Raw genomic sequence first — 21,436 nt, forward strand, 5'->3', positions numbered from 1 at the left:
CAAGTATGGGTAACACAATACTGACAGGACGCTCGAATGCGATTGCTCCGATAATTAGTGCAGAAGACGCCAGAACTCATAGTAAAACTGAAAAACAATGGTTGAAATTATGATGTTTGAATTTTCAGTAACCGAAGAAGAGTATCGACGGATTCGGCAGGCATTCCAGAGATTTAAGAATGGCTGTATCAACTACGATGTAAGAATTTCAATTTTAATTTTTTTTCCTCAATGTTAAAATTCAGGAATTTTGCTACCATGTCCTCGGAGGAGCACAAATTCCAGAAGACAAACGACGTCTTCTGTTCAGCTTCTTCTCTCATGGTGCCGAGACGATTTCTTTCGATAATCTCCTATCCTCGCTCGTCGGATTATGTAGAGTAGAAGAAGTGCAATCGAGTAAGGGGTTCCTGAATTTTTCAACGAATTCTTTTTTTTCAGGATTCATTGAAGAATATCATGAATTCGCTTCGTGGGGATTGAGTCCGCCTAAGCTCACGATTCCACTCAACGACTCCTACATCTCGTTTTATGAAGTAATGTCTTATGTGACTCATTGTAGGTTCCAACTATCTCATTATTTTTAAAAACTTAATTTCAGTATCTGTAAAAGAAGTGATAGAGTTGGAGAAGGTTTTCGCCACGATCAGTGACCGCGCCGTCTGCAAATTGAACGTAGAAAAGTGGAAACAAGCACTCGGAGGATGCTTCCCGGACACTTATGCCGAAAGACTATTCGCCGTTTTTGATGAGAATCGGGATTGTCAAATTGACTTCAGGGAACTTGTCTGCACACTTTCTGCACTATGTAGAGGTCCCCATCCTGGAAGGATATCCCGTAAGAATTTAATCTAAAAAATTGACAAGTTAATTTTTGGTTTTGAACTTAAGAGCTCGCAAGAATCTGGGATGTAGATTGCGACAAGCTGCTTTCCGATGAAGAGCTTTCTAACATGTATGCCGATTTGGGAGTTCCTGTGGAGCATCAAACTGTAACGAAATCAGCGAATGGGAAAGCGGCACTGGTAGATTTTGGAATATGGGCACAAGAGAACGAAAGATACATCGCTAAATACTACTCGATGGCTCTTCAAATTGGACACATCTGTCTCGGTTTGAGGCCTGAATCCAAGAAGATGGAACTTCAAGTTGTCAATGAATTCGAATCTCGTGCATCGGAACTGCCGCTCTCTGAATGGAATATTGTTGCATCTGGATGGCATTCTGAATATCGAACATTACTAGAAGCTGAGAGAACTCCAAATCCTATTGACAATTCAGGAATCAAAGGAACAAGAGAAGACAGTTGGACCAGTAGAGTGAGTTTCTAAAACCCAACACGCTGCCTATATCGATCGGAAAGTTGCTTCAGGTTGCTTGTATCTCTGCCGAATCTGCTCGACTCAAACCTGACCTACTCCCTATGGACTATATCCGTGTGCCTGTTCCTCTATGGAGAGCTTGGCTGCGATGGCACGGGTGTGCGTTAACAGTGGATTCGCAATTCACTCGGAAGTATCTGGATGGCGAATTCTTTGAAGACAACAAACCCTCTCTTGAGCTCTATCCGTTAGAGATTCTCTTTCTTGGTCATGATCGCAAGAAAAGTCACGATGGAACGGAAACAACTCCTCGATCATTGACACCATGGGCGTGTGCACAAGTATCTCGAAGCATGACAGTGGCGAACTTTTGGCTTTGTGTAAGACAGAACTACGATTGGGAGATGGTGATGCACGTTTATGGCAAGTGGTCAAAGAGAATGAGGAAGGAAATGTTCTTCTGGATGATGGAAATCAAAACTTACACCAGCTGTATACGGCACTCGGAAAGACGAAGAAAGTGAATAAAATGAAGTTGCTTCTAGAAGTCCGAGAAAGAGGAACAGGAGTTTGGCCAGAGGAATTGAGAGCTTCTCTTTCCGGGAAACAAATCACTGCGGCTTCCACACTATCTTCTTCAAATGCACAGTTGTCAGGTAATTTTTTTCGTAAAATTTTGCCCTCAACCCCAGAAAGATGATTATACAGGTCGTCCAGGAGCTGTTGGTCTCGTGAATTACGGTAACTTCTGCTATCGAAACGCTGGAATCCAGTGCCTCGCGAGAGTGTCTCCATTGACACAATACTTGCTGGAAGATGAGCATTTGGATGAGTTGAAGAAGGCAAATACGAAAAGAAGGGATGCTGTGGAGACAACGATTGAGTATGCGAAGCTGTTGAGAGAGATGTGGGCGGCGAAGAAGAAGAACATCGCTCCGAACGATTTCAATGACGCCATCCGAATGAACTCGGACATGTTCGAGTGTAGTGAGCAGCATGACTGTCAGGAGTTCGTCGCATTCCTTCTCGATCAGCTTCATACTTCAATGTATGAAGCCAATAAAACTCTCCATCCTCCACCACCTGCAAAAGACCCCAAGAAAGAAGAGGAAAATCATGAAATAGAAGAAACTGACGAAGAAAAAGCAGAAAGATCATGGACAGAGTATGAAAAACAGAACGAATCTCTTGTCACACAACTCTTCACCGGACAGCTACGCTCTCGTCTAGTCTGCAGAACATGTCAATCCAGTTCGAGCGTCTTTGAGCCATTTACCTCACTTTCGCTGCCAATTGGGTTTGAAGATGTCGACTTGTATCAAGTTATTGGTAAGATTTCATATAGCAGCTTATATCAATTCATTGTTTCTCCAGTCGTCCATCGAGATGGTAGGATTCCTCGTCGATATGGTTTCAGACTGTCTCGTGACTCCAAAATCGGACATCTTCGAGAAGTGGTAGCAGCTTCCAGTGGAATATCGATGTCACATATCACGATTCAATGCATGTCAAGTAAAGGAACATTGATGAGTCGATCACCGAACCATCGAAGTTCGAACTTGAGAGATGAACTTCCGTTGAGCTCATTCCCGTCTGGAGCTCGGCTTTATGCACTTGAGCTACCGGAAAGTACGGGAGAAGATGAGTGGAGAGTGGCTATGCATAGGAAGTTACAGTATAACCATGAACCTCACATTCTCGGATCCACCGCAGGCTTTATAGTTTCCCGATTCGGACTGCCGTTGATTGTTGGTCTAGATGAACATGTAACAGGAAAGAAGCTCTACGAAGACGTCATGTATCAAATGCATCGATTTATGGAGCATTCGGTGAATTCCTTCTCGAGCAGAGCTCACGATCCTTGTGAGGATGATGCATCCGGCTTCCCATTCACTTTGTGTCTCGTCGATCAGAATTATGAGTGGTGTGGACAGTGCCCTGCACTCAGATTCTGTAGAGGTTGTCCAATCCGACCGGATGATAACAAAGTCTTCATTCCTGCAAACAGCCCAATTGCCGTGGATTGGTTCCCGATTGCTCTTTATCTTCGATACAACCATTCTGAAGAGCAAGCGTGTGAAGATGATCCATCGGTTGCTGAAACATGGTCGAGGCACTTTGCACCTAGCTCTCTTGAGCACTGCATTGAAAAGTTCTCTTGTCCGGAGACACTCGACGCCGCGATTCAATGTGATCGATGTGAGAAGAAGACAACTAGAGACAAGGTTATGACAATATGGAAGCTTCCTAAATATCTGGTAGGTGAAAATTTCCTAAATATTTGGTAGGTAATTGTTCCTTTTCTAGATCATCCATTTGAAACGATTCGAGTTTCTCCGCGAGCAAGGTAGGATGGGCAAGTGTAAGAGAACAGTCAACTTCCCACTAAAACATTTCGATCCAGCTCCATTTGTTGATAAACCGGATGGCAATACTTATGAATGTATTGCACTTGCTGTGCGTTTCTAGTTGAGATTTTTAATTTTTTAATTTGAATTTCAGAATCACTATGGTCAATTGTCATGTGGTCACTTCATCGCATATGCGAAAAGTAACGAAGACAAATGGTTACTTCTGAACGATTGTTCCGTTAGAGTAAGTTCATTTTCCAAATGTTTTAATATTATCTTTTTTTCAGGAAGTATCCGAAGAAGAAGTCGACAAGCAAGGTGCATATCTTCTGTTCTACGAAAGAAAAGATGTCAAATAACAATAATCTTAAATATTTATATACTTTGAAACAAATAATATTAGCTCAAGCATGCTGGCCATTTATTCCTTCTCCCTTTCCTTGACAAAATTCTACGATGATTCTATTTTTTTGGTTTCCTAATATGTTCATTTTTCTCTCTTATCCTTGTGTACATATTTTCTTCACTTGCTAGTCAACCTCAAATTCTTTCCCACCTATTTCACTTTTTTACGTACTGGATGAATTTTAATGCATTTTTCCCCTCACGTGAATGACGTGTAAGAACAGCGTGTGATCTTGGAGGCTTGGATGGTTGTTTAGGTCCCTTGTAACCCTCCAATATGAGCCATGATGTTCTGACGCCTGACGACGCGCTTAGCGAACCACAAGAGGTAATTAAGCGCCGCGCCAGCAATCAACGCCCCTGCCTGTTTCCAGCAAAACACGCAACCTTTGAGCGAAGATTATAAATCGGATCGTACACAAGTGGAAACTGAAAAATCTCCACCCAAATCAACGGATAAAGAGAGAATCGAACTGCCGAAAGAGCCACTTCTGAAGCCGTACGTTCAGAAGGAAAATGTACACGCGCAGATTGTAGAAGATGATTTGGAAGAGGCTCAGAACAGATTCCGAGTTGATTCCACACAAACTTACACAGTTGCAGAGGACTTTAAGGCTTTAGAAGATATTGGGAAGGATAAGAAAAATAGGGAAAAGAGTTCTGAAGGGAAGAGAGAGAGAGATCGAGTGTTGAGATGGAAAGGGATTACGGTAGAGGAGATGAAGAAGAAGAGGGTGGAAAGAACGATTTTGGATGATAGTATGGATAAGAATGGAAATTTCTTAATGCATTTGGTTTTTAGTAAGTGGTCATGCGTTCGGTGGAGAGTTGACATTCATAATGGGATCGTCGGGTGCTGGAAAAACTACACTTTTGAATGTGCTAACTGGAAGAAATAAGGGAAGTTTGAGAACGAATGGAGAGATCTCTTTGAATGGGTAATTTTTTGTTCAATTTTGTAACTTTTCATTGCATAAAAATGTTCCCAAAGTGGTGGATTTTCATGTTTCTGCTTCGATAAAACTCAGAAATGTTTGAAATCCCTGACAAACGCCGCGAAGCGCGCTCAGTCTCGTCCAAATTGTTTTCATGTAATTTTTGAGCCATTTGTGAGGTCAACGAGACTTTCTTGTCCTTATTGTCGAGTTTTCAATTAAATAATTCAATTTTTCTGAAAAAAAGAGAATCATGACCGAAAACGGCGTCATTTTGAAGGGTTTTGAATTTTTTAAAAGTAAGATTAGGAAAATTCATAACTCTGGGAGCATATTAAACCAAAAACATATATGAAATTTTGGTTAAAGTCCCCTTCAATCAAATTTAACCTAAATACTAGGTAAGATTTCCAGACGTAAGATGACGTCTTCTGGAATGAAACAACTCAGCGCTTATGTTCAACAAGAAGATGTTTTCATGGCGAGTCAAACAGTTTCAGAAGTTCTTCATTTTGCTGTCAAAATGAGAAGTCCGGAGAGGTTGAGCAAGAAGAAAAGAAAGAATTTAGTAGAGAGTATGTTGACGACTTTTGGATTGAAGAATTGTGAGAATACCCGAGTAGGATCAGTAAAAGAGAAGGGAATATCGAGAGGGGAGAAGAAAAGATTGACGATTGCTTGTGAGGTTAGAATTACTAGAAACCAGAGATTTCCGAATTTTGGATTCTCAGATTCCAGATTTCGTACTCCGGATTCCGAATTTCGGATTCTGGATTCCAAATTCCAGACTCCAGATTCCAGATTCTGAGATTATGAGGTTCTGAGATTCTGAGATTCTGAGACTCTGAGACTTTGAGATTCTGAGATTCTGAGACTCTGAGACTCTGAGACTCTGAGATTCTGAGATTCTGAGATTCTGAGACTCTGAGATTCTGAGATTCTGAGATTCTAAGATTCTGAGGTTTTGAGATTCTGAGATTCTGAGATTTTGAGGTTCTGAGATTCTGAGATTCTGAGACTCTGAGACTCTGAGATTCTGAGACTCTGAGACTCTGAGATTCTGAGATTCTGAGATTCTGAGACTCTGAGATTCTGAGATTCTGAGATTCTGAGATTCTGAGGTTTTGAGATTCTGAGATTCTGAGATTCTGAGATTCTGATATTTTGAGATTCTGAGATTCTGAGATTCTGAGATTCTGAGATTTTGAGATTCTGAGATTCTGAGATTCTGGATTCCGGATTCCAGATTCCGGATTCCAGATTCCAGATTCCAGATTCCGAAACACTGCCTACTTTTCAGATCCTCACAGATCCTCCAGTCTTATTCTGCGATGAGCCAACATCAGGACTAGATTCTTTTATGTCTCATCAAGTGATGAAATGTCTCAAGGATCTTGCCAAAGAAGGAAAGATCGTGATCTGCACCATTCATCAACCTAGCACATGGGTATATCAGATGGCTGATCGACTAGTGGTCCTGTGTCTTGGAAAAGTTGCTTTTGAAGGTCGAACCAAAAATGTGGAGGCATTTTTGTAAAGTTGGGATCACCGGTCCCAGATCATGCCAGTGTCAGTGACCGTTTTGTTCGGGTACTGTCTAGAAATGTTCGTGAGCAGCAAACGGATTATGAGGCTAGGATGCAGGTAATAGTTGTAAATTTTCAAGCAAAAAAAATCTCGGGCTTTCAGAAAATTCTAAAAACCCAACTGTCCAAAGATCGTCTGACACTGTCGGAATCCGTTAGGTATCAGAAATCAAAAGATGAAAACTTGAGAAAGAAAATTCACCGGAGTTGGTGTTTTCAGTTTTTTGCTTTGATCGGGAGAGGATTAGTTCAAATAACCAGAAGGAAGAAATATATTTTAGCACGGTTGATTTTGACAGTGGTAGGCAGGGGTGGGCGTGGCGGAGGGTCCCACAACGATAACTACCATAATCTAAAAATTATATATAAAAGTTTCATTTTCCGTATTTATTTTCTCGATTTTCGGGCGTTTTCAGGAATTTTTCAACTATCAAAAAACATTATTTTTAGGCACAAAAAGCATTAAAACGAAAAAAAAAAATGAATGCAAAAAAGTTGAATATTTTCAGGTTACGGTAATTGTCGTTGTGGGACCTTTTTTCTCTTCCGCATCTCCAATTTTTCAGCTAGTCTCCTGGTTCCTCGGAATGGTATATCTTCAAATTCCAATCAACAGAGACAATCTTCTTGGCATCAAAGGTGTCATTTTTGCAACTCTCCAGATGAACAACATTCTCTATATGATGCCTAGTCTTATTGTAAATGAGATCCTCGATTGAGCTTAATTTAGATGAAAAAATTTTCAGTCATTCTGGGAAGACTATGCCGTTGTTGTGAGGGAATATCAGTCGAATATGTACTCTCCTAGTGCCTACTTCATGGCGAGATCATTCACTGATGTAAGTTGTCAACTTTGAGCTCATATATCTCAATTCCTGTAAAAGATATCAAAAATTTGAGAACAAAAAAATGTTTCTGATATCATAATAAATTTTTATCAGTTGTTTACTTTTTGATAACATTCACAGAAGTTGAGATAATTGAATTCAAAGTTGATAGTTCGCTAAAATCTAAAGTTTCCAGTCTCTCCTCCATCTATTCTATCCAATCATCTTTTTCTCGATTATCTATTTCATGACTGGTCTTCCAATCACTATCATCGGAATGTCTACTTTCCTGACAATGTGTATCGCTATGTCCATGATTATCACCTCCCTTTGTAAGATTCTGAACTTTTAGTCTTGATTTCTTTATTTCAAAAATTTTGCAGCTCATGCTGTAGTTTCTCTCTGTGGAAATGCTACAATCTCTTTGACAGTTGCCCCATTGATATCAGTTCCCGTAATGGTTTTTGGCGGATTTTTGATTACGGTAAAAGCGATACCAATTTATTACAAACCATTGAGCTATGTTTCGTGGTATCACTACGCATTTGAGGCCAATATGATAGCTCTTTTCAAGGATCATGGAGTCATTGAAGGTGGTTTTCCTGTCATGAAGATTTTTCATCTATCATTGGAAATTGTAGGTTGTAATCAAACTTCGATTATCACATCTGCCATGAATATGGAGTGCTCAACTGGATTAAAGTTGATAGAAGATCAAGATTTTGATGTAGATCATTTCTGGATGGATTTTGTAGCGGTCGGAGCAATTTTAATTTTCTGGAAAGTCTTTGGTCTGATTGCTTTTGTTTGGAGAATTCGGAGTACTACATAACTGCGAACTGTTTGTTTTGTTTATGATTTCAATAAAACATTTTCAAGTTTTTCGTTTTTGAAGTTAACGACAAAGTTGACGGTTTGGTGCACATCTATTCTATTTGAGAAAATATCTTTCCCAGAAATTGTTTCAAAATAATATTTTTGTCCTCCTGTATTTCAAAAGATATGTTCAGAACTTAAACAATTATTATAATAGCATCATCTCCTTAATTGACCCTCTAATAGATGTATTTGGTGAACAAATGGATCGGTATCTCAAATTACAAAAAAACACAGTTTACCCTGTTAATCACAGGTTATGGCTCATTAACGAGAATGATGGTTGGGAAATTTGAGATATTTAGAATTATTACGAAAGAATGCAATATACCGTAAACACTCTGATAGAAGGCCACCAAATACTTTTAACTTTGAGCCTATTTGTCTCAGTTCGTGTAAAAGATATCATATAATGTCAACTGATAAAATGTTGCTGATATTATGATAAATATTTTGTCAGTGACCACCTTTTGATATCTGTTAAAAAACATGACATAGATGTGCTTAAAGTGAACGGTTTAGGTGACCTTCTATTAGAGTACTTAGGACAGGTGTTGATTAAAATGGAAACGGTCAAAAGGGAATTTAATTTCACACTCAATTTCGGGTCAGCATCCTTCCCTTTATCCCTAAATAAACAACCACCTCCCACTGATTTCCTAACCCCGTAAACGGATATAAAATAGAGATTATCCTCGAAATCAGTAGGTCAGTGGACACGTGGATATCGAGTTACACAATTTGTATGGAGAGTAGGAGAGAGGAGGTAATGAGACACTGTAGTTGGATAACTATTACGTAAGTATGAGCGATAACGTGCTGGTAGGGCAAACAAACTTCATGAGGTGCAGAAAATAAGAAGAACTCCATGGCCTAGGAAAATGAAAAAAAGAAAAACTAGTCCACATTGTTAATACAAAATCACTTCATTTTATATTCAATTTTCAAGCTTTTCAAGAATTTGTTTATAAAGTTAAAAACAAACAGATAACATTTATTATAACAGTTTCTAAAAGATCAGAACATTGAAAATAGAGACTTCAGGAAGCGATTTTTGAAGTCGGAAGCGGACATTCTCGGAAGTCGGATATCGGAAAGCTAAGCGTACACTATTAATTGCTTTTCATTTTCTTAAAAAAATTGATTTCGGTCATTTGGTAAAAGGGGGACGTTCAGTGATAAACACCTAGCCATGAACCCCAAACAATGGCGACCCGAGGCCTTTTAGTACTTTTTTTACTTCCATGACGTCAGTCTTCTAAAAAAATGAATAGCAACGAGTAGCGCATGCGTAGCTTCCGAGCATCCGTCCTCCAACCATCATCCTGTGTTGCTGACTCATTCCGTGATCCAACCAGATTGACTGCTCTCCTGCTTGCTTTTTATCGTTGATCATCTCCCATCAATTGAACCATAAAAGCTTCCCTGGAATCACGTTTCAACTCGGACTCCTCATCGACTCCTCTGTCCGACTTCTTGTTGAATTCTCCAGCTTATATAGCCCCTGTAAATCAGATCTGAAGATAAAATAAGAAAAGATTTCATGAAAGTAGCACGCGGAAATGTTGTAACTTTTTTTTAGATTACTGTAGTTTTCGACTATAATCAGTTGCAATCACCACGCTGAAAATTTTGCATATTAATTTTTTGGTGGTACCAGGGATGAGAACTCGGAAAATGAGAACTGCTACATATGAGAACTCGTACGAATAAGAACTCGGAGAGTACATGGCAAACACGGATTTTTTTTGGAAAATCTTGAAGTATTGTGAAGAACAAGACCATTTCGAAAATATTTTTCAAAAAGATTGGATCCTGAGCCTGAAATTAGAGCCGGAAAACGAGTTCTTATTTTTCTAGTTCTCATATGTAGCAGTTCTCATTTTCCGAGTTCTCATCCCTGGTACCACCAATTTTTTTCATCCAATTCTGAATTTGTCTTTTTTTTCTCAAATTTTCCGACAGCATTATTTGAATTCCAGAACTACAGATTTTTTTCAATTCATTCAAAATTTTCGGTTTTTATGGTTTTTTTTATTTCGACACCCGTTAACCCTCTTAATAGTTTATTCTAAACACTCTCTGGTGTCAAAATAAATGGCCTGCACGTAATCGGACACTGTTGTTGAATGAGTATTGCGTAAGAAGGGAAACGATAAAGTGCTAAACAAAAGTATGAGGTTAGCACTATGAGGGAGGGAGGTTAGGTGCCTTGTTAAAGTAGGAATGGGGATTTGTAATACAGACATTCGAGAATTTCGGCGTTATCTGAAATTTTTCAATTTTTTGAATTTTATCAAAAATGTTCAAAATACGATAGAGAAACTCGCATACTGGCTACAGTACAGTAGCTATAGTAGTCCTTTTGATTTTCGAGATTCTGAGATTCTGAGACTCTGAGATTCTGAGATTCTGAGATTATGAGATTCTGAGATTCTGAGATTCTGAGATTCTGAGATTCTGAGATTCTGAGATTCTGAGATTCTGAGATTCTGAGATTCTGAGATTCTGAGATTATGAGATTCTGAGATTCTGAGGTTTTGAGATTCTGAGATTCTGAGATTTTGAGATTTTGAGATTTTGAGATTTTGAGATTCTGAGATTCTGAGATTCTGAGATGCAGCACCTCATGAAGTTTGTTTGATAATCCAGAGGTCATATTCATGAACAGTTTCCTTTAGAGAACTAGTTCTCTCCATAAATCATAAACCCAGATTTTGTATTCTTGATCACATTGAAAGATTATCAGTTAAACACTCATTGAGTACAATTTTCTTCTTTCAGTTTGTTTCACTTCACGTCTCCTGGATCCGTTACTCAACATCCCAAGGAAGCTTTGTAGTATTCCCAAACTTCCTATCTTGATCTTACCACAGCTATTATCCCCCTTGCAAATTATTGTTTCTTACCCATTTCCTCCTCTTCCGTCACAATTACCGCCATCGTATCCCACGAAAGATACCATCTTATAAAAACTGACGAGGTGTGACCAATTCGATGTTTATCTGTGTGTAGTTGTAGTACTGTGCCGGAAAAAAAGCCAGTGTACAACTCAATGATTTCTCATTTCCGCTTCTTTAGCCAAAAAACAATAGTTTCCATTGATTATGACTCATGAAATATAGTAAAAAGGAGGGAACCAGACAAGTGGAGGAGGAAAACAAAATTTTACGACTTTTGCAAATTTATAAAAACTTTTTAATATTCAGAATATGGAACAGAGTTTGAGAGATGTTCGAGAAAATCCTGAAACATCACATCATGGTGTAAATCAAAGTTGAAAAATACCGTAAACGCTCTTACAGAAGACCACCATATACTTGAAATTTAAACTCTTATACCTCGCTTCTTGTAACAGATATCAAAAAGCAATCAACTGACAAAATATTCCTTATAATGTCAAAAACATTTTGTTAGTTAACAAATTTTTGATATCTTTTACAGGAACTTAGATAAATTGTCTCAAAGTTGAAAGTCAGCCAATAGGAGGTAACCACTAGGGTCTAAAAGTGTCAGAAAGGCTGAACCTCCCGCTTCAAAGCTATCAAGATTTCAGGTCCACGAATGTTTTTTCTGAATACAAAAGCTTGTAGTTTCTTTAATCGGATCCAGGCCAACCGTAATTTTTGATAAACACACCGTAAACACTAAAATAAAACGCTACGACAGCTTTCAACTTTGAGCCCATGTATCTCATTTTCTGTAAAAAATTTCAAAAAGAGGTCAACTAACAAAATGTTTATCATATCAGCAATATTTTATTAGGTAACCACTTTTTGATATCTTTTAAAGAACTCGAGATAATTGAGCTCAAAGTTGCCGTGGTGGTGGAGTTCTAGCAGAGTGTTTACGGTAATTATCAGAAAATTAAAATTCAACACCAAACTTTCATATACATGACTCCTTTGAAGTCTCATTATCCTTTCGGTAATCCTTTAAACCAACAAAACGCATACCTTTCTCTCTCACTTCCTGTCAAAAATAACACCTACACTCCGCCTACTTACCGAGTGGTCAAGTGGGCGGAGCCGAGCTGTCGCACGTATTCGGTTTGTCCCCGCCACAACGACTCAATTCTCTTCTCGATATTTATATATTTCCTGTTATGTCCCTATTATTATCAGATCTGGCCTTATTTATTCAAAATAATGAAAAATCAGTTGATGATAAGCCACATGCCGAATTAGAGGGACAGGATTTGTGGAAAGAATTTTCGGTGAAAGGAACTGAAATGGTGATAACCAAGAAAGGAAGGTTAGAAATACCCTTTAAACTAAAAATAACTATGTTCTAATATTGATTGTTTCCAGAAGAATGTTTCCAATGATTCGAACGAAATTATACGGGTTGGATTGGAAGAGCAAGTACATCATGATGCTGGAAATGGTTCAATATGATTGTTTTCGGTATAAGTTTACGAATGGAAAATGGGAAGTGTCTGGAAAAGGAGATATTCAACCGATTAGAGCACCAGTTATGCATCCGGGATCTCCCAAAACTGGTGAGGACTGGATGAAAGATGGAGCTTGTTTCAAGATGCTCAAGCTGTCGAATGATCCAATGAATGCTGATGGACATGTGAGTTTAAACTAAATAGAAAAGTTGTTTAAAATGATGCTACCAAAAATCAAATCTTCCTTTTTGTAATTACAACTTTTTTACCGAAAGTGGATAAACCTTGAACAGTTCCAAATGAAAATCTTTAGCCTTAAGGGTCTACAAAAGTATGTGGAACTTCAAAAACTCGTCTCAAATTTCTAGAGATTATTGTAAACACTCTATTAGAACGCCACCCGAATCGTCAAATTTGAGCCTATGTATCTCATTTCATGTAAGAGATATCAAAAAATGGTTAACTAATAAAATCTTGCTGATAAACATACTATCAGTTGACAACTTTTTGATATCTTTCAAAATTAGTGAGATATATAGCCTCAAAGTGGACGGTCCGGGTGGCGTTGTATTAGAGTGGTTACGATATTTGGAAAGCATGGTACTGCATTTTTGTAGTGAATCACTTTTTTTGTACAAACACATCCAAAGGAGATGGAAAAATTTAAAGATATTGTAGTTATAAACAACGTTTCGTTTGAGAATTGATTGTGCTAAAAAGCGGGCTGAAAACTCGACTTTTTGGTGTCTGAAACTGCGAAAATCGATGTTTTCAGCGTCTTTCACCCCGAAAATCGATTTCGGAGCTCTTGGATTACTGTAGTTTGATTTTTGTGCAAACACCGAAAACATCTACCACATTTTACAACGAAATTTGAATGTTCAATGAAAAAATACAAGTTTGTTTTCAGTATATTCGCCGCTTTTTCTCGTAATTTCTGGTACATTGTCTCTTTATCTGCACAGAATCGGAGCTATAGTAATCCCGGGGCTAGGATCTTCGTTTAGGACCGTTTTTTTTAAATTTAAAATGAAATTTATTTGGTCATTTTCGTGAATTTTTTTTTGAACGAAGGTAATTTAAAACTTTAGTAAATCGCTTATTCCAGATTTTCCTGAACTCAATGCATCGCTATGTTCCCCGATTCCATATTGTCCGATGCGACTGTTTTGGCAATCCAATCTTCTCAACTTTCAAAAGTTTCGTATTCGATCACACGGATTTTATTGCAGTAACGGCTTATCAGAATATAGAGGTATTACATACTCCAGTTTCAATCTTTTCATAATTTTCAAATTTTCAGGTAACAGCCAAAAAAATCGCCAACAACCCGTTTGCAAAGGGTTTCCGGAAACCAAATCTTGAAGAGAAACAACGAAGGAATAGTCGAGTTTTGAAGAAACAAGAAACCGTGGAATCTTCTTCAGAAGACATGGATCAACCTTCGATTTTGCCAAATATTTCTAATGAATTGATGGCTCAGTGGCAATTGGCACTATTCTCTTCATATGGATCTATTCAACCAGAGCCTCTGAATCTCAAAATTCCAGATATTCCAAAGAAAAGTGGATTCGGAGTGCTGGATTTGTTAGCTGAACCGAATCTATAATTTTTCTTTTTTCAATTGAATTGTCTCATTTTTCTCATTTTCTACACGGGCCGATTTTGACTCTTTCTTATTTGCTACTATTTCAGTTATTTGACCTATTTAATAAATTATTACTCATGTTATTGGACTCGGTGAAAAAACAACATTTTAATGAAATGTATGGATTATTCAAAATTATTCATTAGTTTATAGTTTCGGGGTTATTAAATGTTCTGACTTCCAGAATAGAAATTTTTACAAGTGTGGATTGTAAAGATCAAAGGGTGATCTTCAAGATTAATAGAAAGCATGAATCACTTGGGTTCAAGCGAGGGGGTCAGAAAGCGCGCTCCAGCAAACTCGTAGGCCAGAAGAAATTTAATAATTTTAAAGTGGACGCGGGTTTGATCTAGATCATGATCTATTTCTTAAAAATCAACTGGTTTCAAAGCGTGCTTTTTCGCTCTCCATTTAAAACTGTGAAACTCAGCCAACGAAATTCGGCAGCGAATTTAGAATTTTTCCTGAATTTACTGGGGCGCGCTTTCTGACCCCCTCGCTTGAACCCAAGATAATGTAAAATGGAGAAAAATTTGTCCGGAAATACAGAAACCAAAAAATCTATCTCCCGCCTAATTTCCATTAATCCCTCATTGTCAGAATGCAAAACACAAAAGACGATAAAGATTGACAAGGTGCGAAAACATTGATTTTATCTTTTTGCCTAATATAATATTTTGGGAATTTTTGCAAAAAGTTAGCGGAAATAAGGTTGTGTTGCATGCAGGCTTGGTCGGAGTCAGATAATCGGATATCCGATTATTCGAGTTTTTCGGATTATTTCGGATAAATTATCCGACGGAGAATTCTCCGAGTTATTTTTCCGGATAAACTCGGATAATTTCGCATAATTTCTCCGACAGAATATCCAAAAGTTGAGCTATCAAATAATCCAAAAATTGCTTTCTGTGGTCTTGTAGATGTTAGTTTCACTCTTTTAGTTTTTCTTAATGTTGCTGCTCATCGAAAAACTGTGTTTTTAAGTCGTTCGCCTCATTTAAATGCCAAAGAACTTTTTATCCGAAATACTCCGAAATTATCCGAAAAAAGTCGGAGAAAAAGTCGGATATCCGATTCTCCGAGAAAAAATTTCGGATGAAAAACCGTGTATCCGATTCTCCGAAAACTTTTCTCCGACCAAGCCTGGTTGCATGCCTACAAAAGTTTATATAGAATTCTAATGAAAATTGTAGAAATTTTTTAATTAAAGTAGAGCTATAATTTAGAAGTGATACACTTTTATGGAACTTTCTAGGTTTTTGAAATGCGAATCTTCGAATGTTTAATTTATAAGAATGTTATAATAGATTATAAGAATGTTATAATAGATTTTGAATAAAATCAATTCTGAGTCCACACGGCTTCATCCAATAAATGACCTACATGGTGGCGCATAATTACCTGGACTCAAATTTCCACTAGCACCAACATCGAGTAAAGCGTTGTACTGGGCTCAAATTTGCAGTGCAAAAATTCAAATAGTTTATCAGTAAACTGACCAAAGTTCAAGTCATTTGATCAACTTTGAGTTGAGTTATCGTTTCTCAAATTTGCTTCATCTCATGAGAATGTGCAACATTACGTCATGCATCTTTAGACAATCATAACAATACCTAGACTTCAGGAATAGCTTTGAAAATCTCAGTAGCTTTGAATCAAACGTAAAATTTGATTTCTAACGATTTTCTTGCTTCCAAGACACTCATGTCTAACGATACACCCGTTTTTATCAGTCCGGGTCATTTAGCGCCACATTGTAAAGTTAGAAAAAAAATCTACAGTAACCTTCATTGATTATCTCAACGTGTTTATATAATCACTTGCTGTCACTTATCGTGTTCTTGACAGTAGTCAATGTATCTATGTATTCTATGGCACCACTTGATATCACCTCCACACCCTTCCCCTTCTCTTCTGCTCTTCTTCAAATTTGCTTTGACAGTCTTCAGTTATCCTAATAAGTACTTCTCCATCCGCTTTCACCCTTATAAACACGTGTTCCTCGCCGCTGTTTGTCCTATGCAATCAGTAGTGTGTTCTGTGTGTCCTGAGGTTAATCTCCTATGTGAAAAGAGTAATGAGTATGATGATAGTAGCACGGGAATTAAATAGAGATCGGGAGCTTCTAAGGTGTCATATATGAAATGTTAGTTGGAAATCTACAACTCTGGGGAAACTAACAATGGACTTCAAAGAGAGTGTTTTTCAACTGCTAAGAGTAGTGTTTGAAACAACTACAGTAATCTTGGTGACAATTTTTTATAAAGAGATCCGGAAAATAATGTTACTCAAGCTACTTTTATGTCAATCTATCTGCTTCCGTTTCCGCCGTTTTTGGCTTCAAACTATGTGACAACTTGTATTATTTTTCCAAGGAAATGAGATAAGATCCGGAAAGATCAAAGGAACATGTATGGCGTAACATCCCTCTCTCTCTTTTCTCTCTCTCTCTCTCTCTCTCTCTCTCTCTCTCTCTCCCTCTCTCTCTCTCTCTCTCTATCTCTCTCTCTCTCTCTCTCTCTCTCTCTCTCTTTCTTTTATTCTTTAAAAAAAACTAAAGTCCAGAAACGAAGCAGAGTGAGAAAATAACTGTGTTATCAATCGTATTGATACAAGGAAAACCGATACGGCGGATAAAACGAAAACCGAATAAAAAGTTGTGAGGATTCGGAAAAAAAGGAAGCCGACGACGAAATGAGGATGTCTGTTAACACTTTTGGGATGTGTGAAGAAAAGATGATTGATAAATCGAAGTGACCTCTTCTTTTGTATGTCTCGAGATCCATTTGATAAAAGGGAAAAACAGGCATGAATCAGGAAGAAGTGATCAGTAAAAATGAATATACGAGGTGTTAGAAATTGAATTTTTGGAAGTCCAAATTGCGATAGCATTATCAGGAATGTTCTGAGCGGAATTCCAGAAAATTTCCAAAGCTCGAGAGCTTTTTGGACTACGGTATGTCAAAGGCGCACGCGAAAAGTTCCCTTCTGGGCTTCGAGCGGATTTTCTTTTAATAAATCTTTTTTGCGTTTTCAATCTCTATCTGTTGATTTTACAGGCTTTTGTGATAGGCCAGTAGGACTCCGGAATTTCGGAATTCTGAAACGTTCGAAATCGGAATTTTCCGAAAATCAGAAATTCATAAATTTTAAAATCGGTATATTCCGAAATTCTGAAAACCTGAAATTTACAAAATCGAAATATTCCAAAATCCTGAAATTTTCGTAGTCGGTATATTCCGGAAAATCGAAATTCACAAACTTTAAAATTTGGAATTTTCAACGTTCCGAGAAATTTCGAAATTCTGAAATTTTCAAAATCGGAATATTTCAAAATTACGGAACACCGAAAAAAAATTTAAAAATTTGGAATTTTCGAAATTCCGAAAAATCCCGAAAAGCAAGAAGTTGAATGATTTCTGATAATTCAACTGAATCATCATTATATTAGGATACTTCCAGATTCCGAATTTGTAATTTAATCTTCAGAAAATGTTCTAAAAATCCATATAAAAATAAATGGTTTATTTCCAAATAAATGCCTCAAAATCCTAATCACCCGGAAGTGCTCATTGACAAATACAAACAAAAAATTTATAAATCTGGGAGAAATTGAATATAAATCTAAAAATTCTACCAGCAATAATATATTTCACTACAGTCTACGTTCAATTCGGGAATCACAGTTGTCAGACGTCGTTCCAGTTCGGTATGCGCTTTTTGCTGAAAATTTAACAATTTATTAAATTTGAAAATAGAGAGAATTCTGATCTCCTTAAAGTCCAGTATTCAAAAATCTTTACCTGTAAGAAAGTGAGCCCATGGAGTGTACACTGCCCAGCCACTTCCAACTTTTTGATAAACGCAACTGGCTTCTTTTTCTTTACTATTTTCTTCACAATCTTCTTTTTTGGTTTCGAAACCAATCCTTCTTCAGTCACAACTTCTGTTTCCTTTTTCTTCTTAACCACTTTCTTCTTTTTTGCCGGTGGAACGCCTTCTGGTTGAGTGGATTGAGAAGCTGTCATTTGGAGACTTCGAACTAGATTATCGACGGTTTCAATGGAGCACGAAGAGATTCTGAAGGTGTCCAAAGGGTTGTAGGAGACGGGAGTCGTGCCGTCAGCAAATAGAGACCAATCTCTGAAATCGTTTTTAAATTTAAAACTTTTTTTAGAACGATTAGACATCAAACGAAATTCATTCTCACCTCATGGTAATATTCTTCGCTTGAATATTTTGCTCCCTCATAACCGCGTACAATTGATCCAATCTGAGTTGTGGCTGATCGAAATCAGTACAAATCAGTTTGATTTTGTACAATGGCAACGAGGGAAGAACACTGATCTGATTCAAAATGTGCATCGATTTTTCGGCATGCAACTCCAAATTGATATTCGATTTTGGGTAACGAAGGATGAAACTTTTCACAATTTCTCCAACGTTTTTATAGTGACGAGGGTCGACATGGACTTGAAGGGTAAGTTGTTGTAGTTCCTTGAAAATAGGGTTACTGTAATTTTCGAGAATATCTGTAGGAGGCAACTTACGCTAAAAAGGGTACCCTCGATATTGAGAAATCGTTGAGTAACTTCGTCGTCAGGGTGGATAATCAGAAGCCAAAGATCTTCAACATTCGAAAAATAGCGGCGGCCATTGTCTTTAGTTACATGGATCTGATCGATTCCAGCAAGGAAATTTAGGTCCGTCGTCATTTTCATGAACGAGAGACGGCTTCGACGGAATACGCCAGCCAGGAAATCATGCGAATCGGATGGGCAGCTGATGGATAAACGACGGAAAGGAACGCATTGATGGGCTTGGGGAAACATGGAGCCCAGCTGAAAAATGGGTGCTTTGAAATTTTTTTTTGAATAAGTGCCTTCAATGCCGTATTTGTAAAGTTATTTAATTTTTGCCTATTTCCGTAACTCTTTTTAGCCAATTTTCGTCTGATTCTCATTAATCTTTAATCGAAATTTCTTATAAAACTTTAAAAAACCGAAAAATGGGAAAAGATGGTATGTAAAGCTTTGTTTTTTTTTGCTGTTAGACCGAAGATCAGCCTTCAAACTGCATTTTCGCCGTCAGACTAGTAATAGGGTAGTTGCTCTAATAGAAGCCCACCCTACATGTGCATTGTGAGCTCAACTACCTCGGTTCCTATGAAAGATATCAAAAATGTGTCAACTGGTAAAATTTTGGTGATATTGTGATAAATAATTTATCGGTTACACATTTTTTGATATCTCTTACAGGAAATGAGATGAACATCTTTTTGACATCTTTGAAAGGAACCGAGATAACTGAGCTCACAGTGCATTTCTTCTATTAGGCAAAATACGGTATATGTGTGTTCTGTTAAAAATATAATTTTTTTCAAGTTAACTAACTAATTTTCTTTAAAAAATGAAAGTGGGGAAATTTTGATCCCAAATTACAGACCCTCTCAATGGAAATGCTTACCCTCTCAATGGAAACTTCATGAATCTCCTTCCGAAATTTCGCACTAATAATATTCATCCATCGTTTGCAAACTCGCTCCATTTTGCATAAAACCGGATAATCATACTGATCGAAAATTTTACGAAGAATCAAATCCGGCATATTTGGGATCACTTTTCGATTTCCACAGGTATACATGATGGTCGTTTGAGTAGTAGTTCGAGTGAGAGTATTTGGATGGGAGATTTCGCTGAAAAAGTTTTAAATTTTTCAAAAAATTGAGACAAATTGAGTCGAAAACTAACAAGACAATATAGTTTAGAAAACTGGGCGTTGGTGTTTTGTACTGATCATCCTAAGAGAGGGGGGTAATTCATTCACAAGTATCTTTTGCACAGAGCAAATACGAAAAAGTATAAATCGGGGAGAGAAGTTTGCAAACAAAAAAGATAAATTGGATCAGGAGAAAAATGGGGAAAGCACCAAAATACAAGTGGAAACATTCTAGAAAAAAAATGAAATGATCTTCAAAAGACACAAAAATATGTTTGCTTAGATGATCTTGATAGACCAGACCGAGATTGGAGTTTTGGTAGTGATCTTGTTTGATTTGTGATTATTTTTGAATTTCCGTCGAACTGAGAAAGTGTAGGCTACTTTTTAGGTTTGTGTCGAGTTTCTAGTCAGCGTCACAACTGTAATATAAGCTCACTCAAACCATCAACTTTGAGCCCATATATCTCATTTTCTGTGAAAGATATCAAAAATCTGTCTACTGATAAAATATTGGTAATATTGTGATAAATAATTTATCAGTTACACATTTTTTGATATCTATTACAGGAAATGAGATAAATTGGCTCAAAGTTGAAAGTTAGTAGACCCTTCCACTATAGGTTTCATGGCAGGATTTCTAGTCAGGTTCAAGTGCAGAAAGAACTGAAGACGCCGAAAATTGCACATTTATCTTATTCTTAAGAAATTTGGGAAATTCGGAAAATTGGAAAATGAAATTAGGATTGGAAAGTTTGAGATGACTATAAGCAATGCAAATGAGAGTCACTTCCCAAATGGCTCAACAATTGTCTTTGTGCTTGCCGATCCTGCTCCTCCCCTCATTTATCCACTCCACTCGATTGCTCATTTTTTCAGTACATGCCACGTCACTTTTTTCTCTGATTATCGACTGGCGCGGATGTTTACCGAAACCGCTTTCCGCCTCTTCTATCTCCCCTAACTCATGAATGCTCTTCCACGTCATTATGGAGAAAGAACAGATAGGATCTATGAAAGATCGAGGAGCTGAAAACGAGTGGAAAACAGAAAACTACACAAAAAATTCAGCTACAGTACCACCGTTCAAAAAACTGCAAAATTTTGCTATTTGTGAATTTCAAAAAATGAACTGTAAATTTACGAGAAAAATTAATGAAAAAATTGTGAGCACCTTAACAATAAGGTAATCAATATACCGTCTTTCCTCTAATAGAAGGCCACACAAACCGTGTACTTTGAGCCCATATACCGTAAAACCTGTAATAGTATAAAATGTTGGTGATATTATGATAAACATTTTATCAACTAATGCCGCGTTCAAAGTTGATTTCCAGGAGTAATTTGCTGGAAAAACGCTGGCCAAAGCTGCGAT

General features: G+C 37.5%; 5 protein-coding genes across 5 annotated transcripts; 3 read left to right on the plus strand and 2 right to left on the minus strand.

The window, feature by feature from the left end:
- Nucleotides 1-5: 5 nt before the first annotated feature.
- Cbr-cyk-3 lies at nucleotides 6-4,032 on the plus strand (the record flags this gene model as incomplete). Its single annotated transcript, XM_045243643.1, has 11 exons — nucleotides 6-81; nucleotides 129-199; nucleotides 246-558; nucleotides 602-838; nucleotides 892-1,319; nucleotides 1,373-1,684; nucleotides 1,708-1,978; nucleotides 2,031-3,580; nucleotides 3,630-3,779; nucleotides 3,825-3,917; nucleotides 3,961-4,032. 11 exons carry the CDS (start codon nucleotides 6-8, stop codon nucleotides 4,030-4,032), a joined length of 3,573 nt encoding a protein of 1,190 aa, XP_045093918.1.
- Nucleotides 4,033-4,355: 323 nt separating this feature from the next.
- On the plus strand, nucleotides 4,356-8,258 carry CBG09020 (the record flags this gene model as incomplete). The annotated part of the gene is made up of 10 exons (XM_045243644.1): nucleotides 4,356-4,406; nucleotides 4,453-4,837; nucleotides 4,881-5,016; nucleotides 5,428-5,698; nucleotides 6,314-6,532; nucleotides 6,703-6,758; nucleotides 7,060-7,297; nucleotides 7,346-7,438; nucleotides 7,623-7,758; nucleotides 7,810-8,258. 10 exons carry the CDS (start codon nucleotides 4,356-4,358, stop codon nucleotides 8,256-8,258), a joined length of 2,034 nt encoding a protein of 677 aa, XP_045093919.1.
- A 2,259-nt stretch (nucleotides 8,259-10,517) lies between these two features.
- CBG09019 lies at nucleotides 10,518-10,961 on the minus strand (the record flags this gene model as incomplete). Its single annotated transcript, XM_002641116.1, has 2 exons — nucleotides 10,518-10,570; nucleotides 10,637-10,961. 2 exons carry the CDS (start codon nucleotides 10,959-10,961, stop codon nucleotides 10,518-10,520), a joined length of 378 nt encoding a protein of 125 aa, XP_002641162.1.
- A 1,446-nt stretch (nucleotides 10,962-12,407) lies between these two features.
- On the plus strand, nucleotides 12,408-14,304 carry Cbr-tbx-7 (the record flags this gene model as incomplete). The annotated part of the gene is made up of 4 exons (XM_002641115.2): nucleotides 12,408-12,556; nucleotides 12,613-12,880; nucleotides 13,804-13,950; nucleotides 13,999-14,304. The coding sequence occupies 4 exons, from the start codon at nucleotides 12,408-12,410 to the stop codon at nucleotides 14,302-14,304; spliced, it is 870 nt and encodes a 289-aa protein (XP_002641161.2).
- Nucleotides 14,305-17,976: 3,672 nt separating this feature from the next.
- On the minus strand, nucleotides 17,977-19,986 carry CBG09017 (the record flags this gene model as incomplete). The annotated part of the gene is made up of 5 exons (XM_002641114.2): nucleotides 17,977-18,066; nucleotides 18,147-18,486; nucleotides 18,554-18,840; nucleotides 18,894-19,184; nucleotides 19,810-19,986. 5 exons carry the CDS (start codon nucleotides 19,984-19,986, stop codon nucleotides 17,977-17,979), a joined length of 1,185 nt encoding a protein of 394 aa, XP_002641160.2.
- Between the last annotated feature and the right edge of the window lie 1,450 nt (nucleotides 19,987-21,436).

This window comes from Caenorhabditis briggsae, assembly GCF_000004555.2.
Source record: "Caenorhabditis briggsae complete genome, chrIII, whole genome shotgun sequence".
NCBI classification, from domain to species: Eukaryota; Metazoa; Nematoda; class Chromadorea; order Rhabditida; family Rhabditidae; genus Caenorhabditis; species Caenorhabditis briggsae.